The sequence below is a fragment of the Setaria viridis genome, chromosome 9 (genome assembly GCF_005286985.2).
Source record: "Setaria viridis chromosome 9, Setaria_viridis_v4.0, whole genome shotgun sequence".
In the NCBI taxonomy this organism is placed as follows: Eukaryota; Viridiplantae; Streptophyta; class Magnoliopsida; order Poales; family Poaceae; genus Setaria; species Setaria viridis.
In genome coordinates this window covers 6318002-6329229 of record NC_048271.2, presented here as the reverse complement: position 1 = coordinate 6329229, position 11228 = coordinate 6318002, and the positions used below count along the sequence as shown (strand labels likewise).

The following is an 11228-nucleotide window of genomic DNA, read 5'->3' as shown; positions in this document are numbered from 1 at the left end:
TACCCAAATGATCCATATTTATCTCAATCAACTTTAGTTTTCACTAATACTACTTTATATACATCAATCACATGTTAATCCTATGATTAGCATAGCTCGTATGAGGAAGAAGGTAGGATTTGAATTTTCCTATGGAGCCTAGCCCTGATTGGACCTGTCCAAACTTGGCCTGACCTGGCTCGAGACCGCCCGTGGCCTTTATAGGACGGGCGTGGCCTTTATAGGACGGGCATGACGTGTATTTTATCGGCCCGAAAAAATATGGGCGGGCCAAGCGATTATTTTTTTAATTATTTTTCAACTAAAAAGAGGTCCCAAACTCTGGTAAAGGAGGAGGGTTGTGATAGGCTTAGCGAGCCAACATTAAACCTAGCCATTCTAATGGAAATGAAAGAATTGATGATAGCGAACGTTTTCTTTAGGAAAAGACGGTCCCATTTAGTGACTTTTAGTAGTGGCCAACACTATAGCCTGGGGGATGGGTACCCCATGGGTCCCCACCGACCAGGATACTGGCTGGACCTGATAAGTGGGCCCGCCCGACCAGGGCGTGCGGGCCGAAAACATGAAGTTACTTGGAGTACACATCAAGGCAACAAGATAGACCAGATCTGCTCGGATATTTGCAGGATACGTGTTATAGTCCGACTCAGATTACTTTCCATGTAATAACCAAGTAGATCAGATTCAAACGACTTGTAACTCTAAGTCGTCAGCCTATATAAGGCGGCCAAGGGAGCCTCCCCAGGGCAATCGAATCATAAACCAGCAATACAATACTCTCTTGAGGCCCAAACCTGTCTAAAATACAAATCCTTGTGTCATTCGTATTCTCGCGATTACCTTCGAGTTCTTGGTTTTGCAACTGCCCTCACCTACAAATCAACCACTTGGGTAACTCCCTGGTGGACGGTCAGGCTTATAAATCCAACATAGCCATATTGACTTTATCCTTACAAAAAGAGAGGATAAATGGACATGCTTCGATTGCAAGGTGCTATCAGGGGAATGTGTTGTTTCTCAACATAAGCTTGTGGTGGCGGACTTTCATTTTCATATGCGCGCACGCAAAGATAAACAAGACAATATTGCAAGAATAAAGTGGTGGAAACTGAAAGAGGAGACGTTAGAGATCTTCAAGGAAAGGGTAATTAAAGAGGACCCTTGGAAGGATGGAGAGGACGCAAACAACATGTACAAGAATAGGGAGATATATCGGTACAAGATGCCGGAAGAGTAGAGGAGAAGTATATCGGTACCAATATATAAGAATAAGGGAGATATTAAAAGTTGTACTAATTACTAAGGAATTAAGTTGATGAGCTATACTATGAAGCTATGGGAGAGAGTTATCGAGCATCGTTTGAGAAGGATAACATGAGCCTCTATGAACCAAATTGGTTTCATGCTTGGAAGATCAACTATGGAAGCTATTTTCTTAATAAGACAAGTTATGGAGCGGTATAGGGAGAAAAAGAAAGACCTACACATGATTTTCATTAACTTGAAGAAGGCGTATGACAAAATACCAAGGAATGTTATGGACAAACATAAAATCCCAATGAAATACGTTGGACTTATTAAGGACATGTACAACAATGTTGTTACTAGAGTCCGAACAAGTGATGGGGACACATATGACTTTCCGATTATAATAGGACTTCATCAAGGGTCTGCTTTGAGCCCTTATCTATTGCCTTGGTGATGGATGAGGTAACAAGGGACATTTAAGTGGATATCCCTTGGTGTATGCTCTTCGCGGATGATGTAGTGCTAGTTGATGAAAGTCGAGCAGGAGTAAATAGGAAACTGGAGTTGTGGCGGGAGATCCTAAAGTCAAAAGGTTTTAGACTCGGCAGAATTAAAACTGAATATATGAGATGTGACTTTAACACTACTACACATGAGGAGGGAGATGTCAGTTTAGAAAGCCAAGTAGTGCCCAAGAAGGATACATTTCGATATTTGGGATCAATGCTACAACGAGCTGGGGATATTGATGAGGATGTTAGTCATAAAATCAAAGCGTGGTGGATGGAGTGGCACCAAGCATTAGGAATTTTATATGACAAGAGGGTACCGTTGAAGCTAAAAGGCAAGTTTTATAGGATGGCGATTTAGACCTGCAATGTTGTATGGTGCAGAATGTTGGCCTACAAAAAGACGACATGTCCAGCAGATAAGTGCTGCGGAAATACGTATGTTGCGTTGGATTTGTGGTCATACGAGAAGGGATCGAGTCTGAAATGAGGATATACGTGATAGGTCAGGGGTAGCACCAATTGAAGAAAAGCTTATTCAACACCGGCTGAGATGGTTTGGACATGTTCAATGAAAGCCTCCGAAGGCACTAATGCGTAGTGGAACCTAAGGCGTGACAGTAATATGAAGAGAGGCAGAGGAAGACTAAAATTGACATATGAAAAGGCAATAAATGGAGTAATGTGAAGAGAGCCAGAGGAAGATCAAAATTGACATGGGAAGAGACAATAAAAGGAGATTTGAAAGGATGGAATATACCCAAAGATTTAGCCCTGGATATGAGTACTTGGAAAACAGCTATTCATATTTTTTTGCCCGAATCCTGTTTTCTGGCTTTTGTTGGGTTTCAACTCTAACCTACTCTAACTTATTTGGGACTGAAAGGCTATATTGTTGCTGTTGATTTTTCAATAAAAAGAGTGGGTGGTCCAGTTCGACTTGAAAAAAATCCCGAAATGACCGGTCTGAAAGCTGCTCGTGGGCATGATCACGTTTTTTAGCCCCGATCCATTCCGAGCTTTTTGCCGGCCTGACCCAATCCCGATCCGGCCCGCATTTTGCTCAAGTCTAGCCCTGATAAGAATCTCGCATATATTTGGCTTGGCAAAACTCAAAAGATTATGCACGAACACAATGTGGTTTTATGCTTTTGAGCCAAAAATGTGATTTTATGCTTGTGCACCTAACCAGTCACTTCCTATATAGCTAGATGTTACAATATGATTAATGCATTAAATAGTGGTCAATTTATTAAAACTAAAGTTGGTTGACTAATTTGGACTTCTATGTTTACTGTGCCAAACTTTATTTTTATTTCTCATGTTTCGGAAACATGCGTAAAAAACATGCATGCACTATAATGGTTTCTTTCCTAACTCAAATGATAAATTCATTTGGTCCACAACCGCAAACTATTAAAATGTTTGCTTTATAGACCTAACCAAAACTTAAGATAGTTTTGTTTGATTTGACTATAACATAAAAATAAATTGTTGGTTCTCAAATTGTGACTTGTCTCTGATAATCATCAAGCATTTAACCTTTTAGGTTAGGGTTGTATTTTAGATAACTTTTGAAATTTCAAAATTGCAGAGCGTAAGACTTAGTTACGTTTAAAAATCAAACATACATCAAACTCGAGATTCAAAAACATTGGAATTTTTTTTAGTAGAATATGTCATGCTACCCAGGCCCCACGTTTACGGGTTGACCAACTAGGTAGAAGTAGAACATGTCTGATAAAGAAAATAAGCCAGCACCACCGGAAGTCCGGAATCAACGATCCAGGACAAAGCACGAAATCTAGAGAAATCCCCATCTCACGCGGTATCCACGAACCCGGTTCACACATACAGCCCTCCACACGCGAACTCGACAAACCTATAGATCCCTCACGGCTTTTGTAAACCAGGTCCATCGGTCCATCCGACCGCATCTCCACTGTTGCAAGGTGAGCACACCCGTGACGCTACACGTCCCCCGAGGCACCCCCACCACTCCACCCCACACCACCACCAGCTGCGCCGCCCGCTTCGCAGTTCGCACCACCCCCAACCACCGCCAGGCCGCCCAGATCTGGTACGTGCCGCCCCTCGATTTGGCGCGCTCGATCCGGCGTCGTGCTGGAGATATGCCAGACTCGAGCTCAAATCTGGGAGACTCCACCGAGGCGAGATCCTAGTCGCGAATCGCAGGCGCCGCGATGCAGGCGCGGGTGGCGTCCATGGAGGACATGAAAGAGGCGCGGCAGGCGGCCGCGGCGGCGGGGCAGGGGAGGGTGGTGCCAACAGGGATGCTCAAGGTGTTCCTGGGCTTCTTGCTGCTGGGCGTGGGGCTGTCCGCCGCCGGCATGTACATGGCGCGGCACGCCGTGGCGGCGGCGGCGCCCGCGCTGTTCCGGCCGTGCCTGGGCGCCTCCGCCGCGGAGGAGGAGCCCGAGGGGCTGGAGCGGTGGACGCGGCCCCCAGCGCGCGTGGAGCACGCGATGACGGACGAGGAGCTGCTCTGGCGCGCGTCGTTCGCGCCGCGGCTGCGCGGGTACCCGTTCCGCCGCGTGCCCAAGGTGGCCTTCATGTTTCTCACGCGAGGCCCGTTGCCGCTGGCGCCGCTCTGGGAGCGGTTCTTCCGCGGGCACGAGGGGCGCTACTCCATCTACGTGCACGCGTTGCCATCCTACCACGCCAATTTCACCTCCGAATCCGTCTTCTACCGTCGCCAAATCCCCAGTAAGGTTAGCTCACCTCCCTCTTGCTTTACTTCACTTGGCCAGACAGTTGGAGGTAGCTTCGCTTACCTATACCGATCTAGTCTGATTGACACTTTGACAACAAATGCCCATTAGTGCCATGTTTGTACATTGACCTGTACTGTAAACTCAACGATTTTGCACGTGATTTGGCAAGTTGGTTACTGAGAACCTACTTCCCTGTACTTTAATATATTCATTTCAAACATTGATAATGAGTCTTACTATATGGAGAATTACTGCAAGGAAGCTTTAAATGATGACTTAAGAATACTGTGGAGAGGATACAGCTTGATCCTTATGTGTTTACTGTGTCCCCGGACAATGCAAATTTTGGGTGCTTGGTTCAATGATTGAAATTGAACTGAAAGAAGTCGATCAAATCCAAACAGATGTTTTGGCTACGAGGTTGAATTTTGTGATTTGAAGCTGATTAGCAGCGCTGCCAAATCATATTGCTGGACCTAATTCAAAGGAAACCTTTTTCAGCTGATTCTGCATGTACAGTTCTACACCTTACCAGTACTCAAAGAGTTCACAGATTGGATTGCTCTTTTCTGTCATCACTGCACATTTGCGTTTAAAGTGAGATGGGCACCAACTCATTACAGAACACTGACTAGTAACTACTGCCATTGGGAAGGTTGTGTGGTTTTGTTTTTTGGGAAGACCGACCATTATTGTGATATTGCATTGGGTCATGGAGGGCGTGTGTTTTCCAGACCAAGTGGAGCACACACCTTGATTAACTGTGTGAAAACCACTGCACATAGATGTTTCTTGCTGGCCTCACAGCTATTGACGGATTGATATTCTAGTACTGTGATGGTAGATGCTGTAAGCCATACAAACCAACTTATACATGATAGTCGTGTGTAGTATCATTTGATCATTTGGATGGTTATTTTCTTATGTTTCCCTGGTATTGAGATACCCTGACGTATTTGTTTGATTTGTGTTCTGATCACAGGTCGCAGAATGGGGTCAGATGACCATGTGTGATGCTGAGAGACGTCTACTGGCCAATGCTTTGCTGGATATATCCAACGAGTGGTTTGTGCTTGTGTCCGAGTCCTGCATTCCTATATTTGATTTCAACACAACATACAAATACTTCCAGAACTCAAGCCAAAGCTTTCTCATGGCATTTGATGACCCTGGACCATATGGACGGGGAAGATACAACTGGAACATGACCCCTGAGGTTGAACTTGACCAATGGCGCAAAGGCTCTCAATGGTTTGAAGTAGACAGAGAACTTGCTGTTGCAATCGTCAAAGACACGGTCTATTACCCGAAATTCAAGGAGTTCTGCAGGCCCCATTGTTATGTCGATGAACACTATTTCCCTACAATGCTGACTATTGAAGCTCCGCACAGCCTGGCTAACAGAAGTGTTACTTGGGTGGATTGGTCGAGAGGTGGTGCACATCCAGCCACGTTTGGCAGGGGTGATATCTCAGAGGAATTCCTGAGGAGAGTCCGAGAGGGGCGGACCTGTCTATACAATAACCAGAACTCCACAATGTGCTTCTTGTTTGCGCGGAAGTTTTCTCCAAGCGCATTGGAGCCATTGTTAGAGCTAGCGCCCACTGTGCTCGGTTTTGGTTGATGACTTGATGTATGCTTGAAGAGGTGTTGCCTGTAATTTTGATATTAGATCAGTGTAGGATTACAGCGTGGAGACACGGGCTTAGATTGATGGATGTAAACACGCAGGGTGCCCGCCTCCACTGATTATTATACACAAACTTGTATTGTTTTGTACAGTATAAACTGACAATGGATCGGAAGTTTCTATTTTTTCTCTAGGATTGTTATTACTACCGTGCATCTCTTGGTTTATTGGAAGATAATGTACTGTAATTTTTGGGCGCAAAAATAGAGTTAAAGATGGAAATTTGGCATGCCACGTCACATGCAAGTCTGAGCCCCAAAAAAAAATTGTTGAAGCAGTGAATAGAACGATGTAACAGTAGGACTGTTGGAGTGAACCTGGCCCAAAATCGAAGCTATACTGGAGATGGTCTTTCTGTTTGTCGCCGTCATGCAAAAACTGTGACCTCTTCGTTGGCATTGCTCACTGAGGACTACATATCCTGATATCTAGTTTTCAGCAGTGTCCAATGGCTTAGCCCCAAGGGAAACTGTTATACTCTATCCAATAAGAAGGCCAATCGCTTTCATCCTTTCATCAGTCAGGGGGGCAAACGTCTGCAGCAAATGGCCACCTTGATTCAGAGGAATGTAAATAGCAGGAGGTGTCTTCGTTTCGTTTGTTTTTTTTTTTAAAGATCAGGAGGTGCCTTCTCACCGAGCTAGCATCCACTGCAACCATTCCTGACGGTAGAGAATCACGAAAGGCTGTGTAACTGTGTTTCAAGGCATGTATGCACTTGATAGGTGTGATCCTGATTCTCTGGTTTTGAACTGAAAGAAGACCACATCAGGATCCTCCGGTCTTCTTTCAATTATTTTTCCTCGGCAGCCCATCATTGCAAATTGAATAAGAAAAATGGCTAGATCATCTCGCAAGTCTTTCCTAAAAAAAAATCATCTCACAAGTCCCGAGTAACCAATGTAGACTTTGAGTGATTGAGACTTAGGGGGTGTTTGGATCCTGAAGCTAAAGTTTAGTCCGTGTCACATCGAATATTCGGAAGCTAATTAGGAGGACTAAATATGAGTTAACTATAAAACTAATTACACATGTGGAGGCTAAATGGCGAGACGAATTTATTAAGCCTAATTAATCCATCAGTAGCAAATGGTTACTTTAGCAACACATTGTGAAATCATGGATTAATTAGGCTTAATAGATTTGTCTCACCGTTTAGCCTCCATCTGTGCAATGGGTTTTGTAAATAATCTATATTTAATACCCCTAATTAGTATCTAAATATTCGATGTGACAGGAACTAAAGTTTAGCCCAAGGATCTAAACATCCCCCGAGGGACGAAACCGGAGGTTCGGCATGATATTTTAGTCTAGCAACGTAAGCATTGAGGTTTAATTATTTAAACCGGAAGTACTAGTCCATAAGGCAAGTTGCTAATTTTAGCTAAGCTGCTAGCAAGTTCCCCGAGTATAGAAAGGTCAGATGAGCGCAAAGGTTTCAATTAGCCTAGTACACGGTTAGGAAAAGGGTTTGGCTCGGTGAAGTATCCAAAATTACGCATTAACCGAAAAAATATCTTTGCTTCACATTGTTTATGGACACCATCTGAAAGTGTATTTACAAATAAGAATCTAATACTCCCTCCGTTCCAAATTATAAGTCATTCCAAGAATCTTGGAGAGTCAAAACATCTCAAGTTTGACCAAAATTATAGAGAAAATTATAAAGATTCATGATATCAAATAGATATATTATGAAAATATAATTGATGAAGATCCTAACGATACTTAGTTGACATCATAAATGTTATTATATTATCATATAAATTTGGTCAAACTTGAGATACTTTGACTCTCCAAGATTCTTGGAATGATTTATAATTTGGGATGGAGGGAGTAGTAATTATACGCTAAAAAATAAGATGCCTCATATATAGATAAAAGGGATCGGAGTATATAGATCACGCAAGGACACAACACACAAGGCTTTGAACAACAGGTGCGTGACTTAGCGTAGTATAGTGGTGTGTGGGTAATGTGCACTTGTGTAATCAAAGAAAATTAGTAATATGCATATTCTACGTGACATTATTCAACGATGGTTTGACCTCGTTAATAATAAAACAAATATGCTAATCAACCAACTAGGGCAAGAACTCATAGCTCTCGGCTGTCTTCACAACTTCACCCAACCTGAACTTTATCACCATTTGAGGTTCATAGTCTTACCACCGGTCTGTGCCAATGACGCATAGGACCAGCCATCCAGCCGACCAGGCTCTACGTGTCCTTGAAATAGTCTGATGGTGTTACAGGAAAAATGCCATGGAATCGGTCCACACACAGCCGAAGCCAATGTTTACCAATGCCTGCCGCCCCCCTTCATGGCTTTCGTACACCGGGTCCATCTGACTGCGCCACCTCCGTTGACGAGAGCATGCCGCCAAGCGCCACCCGCTCAAATCAAACCCCACCACCGCCCGCTTCGAGGTTCGCGCCACCCCAACCGCGCCGCCGCAACCCCCCAGAAGGCCAGAGCTCGAACGTGTAGATGTGGTGCGCCCCTGATCCGCGTCGCGCGGAGACATGCGACGCTCGCGCTCAAATACGTGGGGGGGATCAGTTCCACTCCACGGCGTTTGAGAGAAATCCCAGCCGGGCACCGCCGCGACGCAGGCGCGGGTGGAATCCATGGAGGACGCGAAGCAGGCTGCCCTGCCCGCGGCGCCGGCGCAGGAGCAGCGCAGGGTGTTCCCGGCGGGGTTGCTCAGGCTGTCCCTGGGGTTCCTGCTGCTCGGCGTCGGGGTGGGGCTGTCCGCGTTCGGGCTGTTCCTGGCGCGGCACTCCGAGGCGGTGGCGGCGGCCGCGCCCGCCCTGTTCCGGCCGTGCGTGGCGGCGCCTGAGGAAGGGGAGGGGATGGAGCTGGAACGGTGGATCCGACCACCCGCCCGCGCGCGGCACGCCATGACAGACGAGGAGCTGCTCTGGCTCGCGTCGTCCGCTCCGCGGGCGCGCGGCCACCGCGGGTACCCGTTCCGGCGCGTGCCCAAGGTGGCCTTCATGTTCCTCGCGCACGGCCCGCTGCCGCTGGCGCCGCTCTGGGAGCGCTTCTTCCGGGGGAACGAGGGGCGCTACTCCATCTACGTCCACACGATGCCTGTGTACCGGGCCAACTTCACCTCCGACTCCGTCTTCTACCACCGCCAAATCCCCAGCAAGGTTAGCTCGTCGCCTCCCCCAATCAGCCAATCTAGCGCCAGGATGGCGCCAAATCCCCAACCTATTTATTCTGGATTCAAGGAGCATTTCTGATTAGGAAAGTATTCATACACACTGAATATACATGGCGGAGTACTTACTACAAGTAAGGAAGCCGTGAGTAATGCACCAGTCAATTCCATGGAGAAAAATGTGATTTCAACCTCATATATAGAGGTTGCTACATTCCTATCATGCAGGGGTGTCAAATTAAGAACTGGAAGAACATAACTAGAATGGTAGATCACTAATTTGTTCATAGTTACTCATTTACTGATTGTAATTGTAGTATTGTACTACTTTGATGTTACAATAATGTATTTATCTTAAAAATTGTACAACTTTGATGTGGACAAGATGCAGATCATATGAACGTTGAACAAGCATGTGTCTCTCTCTCATTGCCATGCCCATACTATTATTTGATCAACTGGAGAAGTTATTTATTTCTGTTGCTTGTTTCTTGTATGGAGATACCCTGCTGGAATATCTGTTTGAAATAACGTTCGCTGATTACAGGTTGTGGAATGGGGTCAGATGACAATGTGTGACGCTGAGAGACGCCTGCTTGCCAATGCTTTGCTGGACATATCCAACGAATGGTTTGTGCTAGTGTCCGAGTCGTGCATTCCTCTATTTGATTTCAACACAACCTACCAATACTTCCAGAATTCAAGCCAAAGCTTTGTCATGTCGATCGATGATCCTGGAAGAGATGGACGAGGGCGATATAATTTAAACATGGCGCCCGAAGTTTATCTTGAACAATGGCGCAAGGGCTGGCAGTGGTTTGAGGTCGACAGAGAACTTGCCATTGCGATTGTCAGGGACACGTTGTATTACCCAAAGTTCAAGAAGTTCTGCAGGCCTGGCTGCTATGCTGACGAGCACTATATCCAGACGATGCTCACGATTGAAGCCACTCATAGCCTGGCCAACAGGACGGTTACCTGGGTGGATTGGTCCAGAGGCGGTCCACACGCAGCACATCCGGCAACGTTTGGTAGAGGTGATATCACGGAGGAGTTCTTGAGGGGAATTCGAGGGGGTGAGACTTGTATGTACAATAACCAGAACTCAACGATGTGCCACTTGTTTGCTCGGAAGTTTGCACCAAGTGCATTGGAGCCATTGTTAGAATTAGCACCCACCGTGCTCGGTTTTGGTTAATATCGTTTTATATGTTGTAACCAGTGCATCCTATAATTTTTTTTGATTAGATTACTGTGGATCATTACATTTGTGGAGATTTTCGGTGGACGAATTGACGAAACCATGAACCCTGACCACCTCCACCTGATTATTTTACACGAACTTTTATCTGTACGATGAACTGATAATCAATGGATCACAAGAGACTAGGATTATTATGACCCTGAATTTTTTTTGTTCATTGGAAGGCTATATTGTTTTTTGGGAAAGGACGGTAAGAGATTTGCCGCAAGTTTTATCATATAGTAGAAACAAAAAGGAAGAGTAACACAAAAAATGGCTGCCCGCTGTTGGAACATTTGGCACATTTCGTGCTGCTGCGTGGAAGCCATTGGGCTGCAGCTGGTTGGACCACTTTGTTGCATATAGAAAAGTTTTATGGGTTTAGCACCTCTGTTCGCTTCAGCTTATAAGCCGGTTGAAAAGCTGAAACGGCTGATTTGTTGTGAGAGGAAAATACTGTTCGGTGGCTGATAAGCCGACTGAATAAGCTGAAGCGAACAGGCTGGCACATTGTCAATCTATGGTGGTGGGAACAAAGATATAAGGATAAGCACGTCTAGCCCTCGGAGCAGGATAAGCACGTCCGCGTATGTGCGGTGGCTCCGTTGCTAGTACTACAGATTCATATGA

At 45.5% G+C, this 11228-nt stretch overlaps 2 protein-coding genes across 2 annotated transcripts; both read left to right on the top strand.

Annotated features, from left to right (window-relative positions):
* Positions 1-3740: 3740 nt before the first annotated feature.
* LOC117840121 (glycosyltransferase BC10) lies at positions 3741-6318 on the top strand. The gene is made up of 2 exons (XM_034720581.2): positions 3741-4492; positions 5478-6318. The coding sequence occupies exons 1-2, from the start codon at positions 3965-3967 to the stop codon at positions 6117-6119; spliced, it is 1170 nt and encodes a 389-aa protein (XP_034576472.1). The 5' UTR covers positions 3741-3964; the 3' UTR covers positions 6120-6318.
* A 2249-nt stretch (positions 6319-8567) lies between these two features.
* Positions 8568-10763, top strand: LOC117839962 (glycosyltransferase BC10). The gene is made up of 2 exons (XM_034720409.2): positions 8568-9344; positions 9903-10763. Exons 1-2 carry the CDS (start codon positions 8817-8819, stop codon positions 10551-10553), a joined length of 1179 nt encoding a protein of 392 aa, XP_034576300.1. The 5' UTR covers positions 8568-8816; the 3' UTR covers positions 10554-10763.
* Positions 10764-11228: the final 465 nt, after the last annotated feature.

Excerpts from the sequence above, each read along its gene's own strand:
- LOC117840121 (XM_034720581.2), top strand. The coding sequence starts at position 3,965 with ATGCAGGCGCGGGTGGCGTCCATGGAGGACATGAAAGAGGCGCGGCAG. Across the intron at positions 4,493-5,477 it reads GTCGCCAAATCCCCAGTAAG|GTCGCAGAATGGGGTCAGAT; the intron begins GTTAGCTCACCT and ends TTCTGATCACAG.
- LOC117839962 (XM_034720409.2), top strand. The coding sequence starts at position 8,817 with ATGGAGGACGCGAAGCAGGCTGCCCTGCCCGCGGCGCCGGCGCAGGAG. Across the intron at positions 9,345-9,902 it reads ACCGCCAAATCCCCAGCAAG|GTTGTGGAATGGGGTCAGAT; the intron begins GTTAGCTCGTCG and ends CGCTGATTACAG.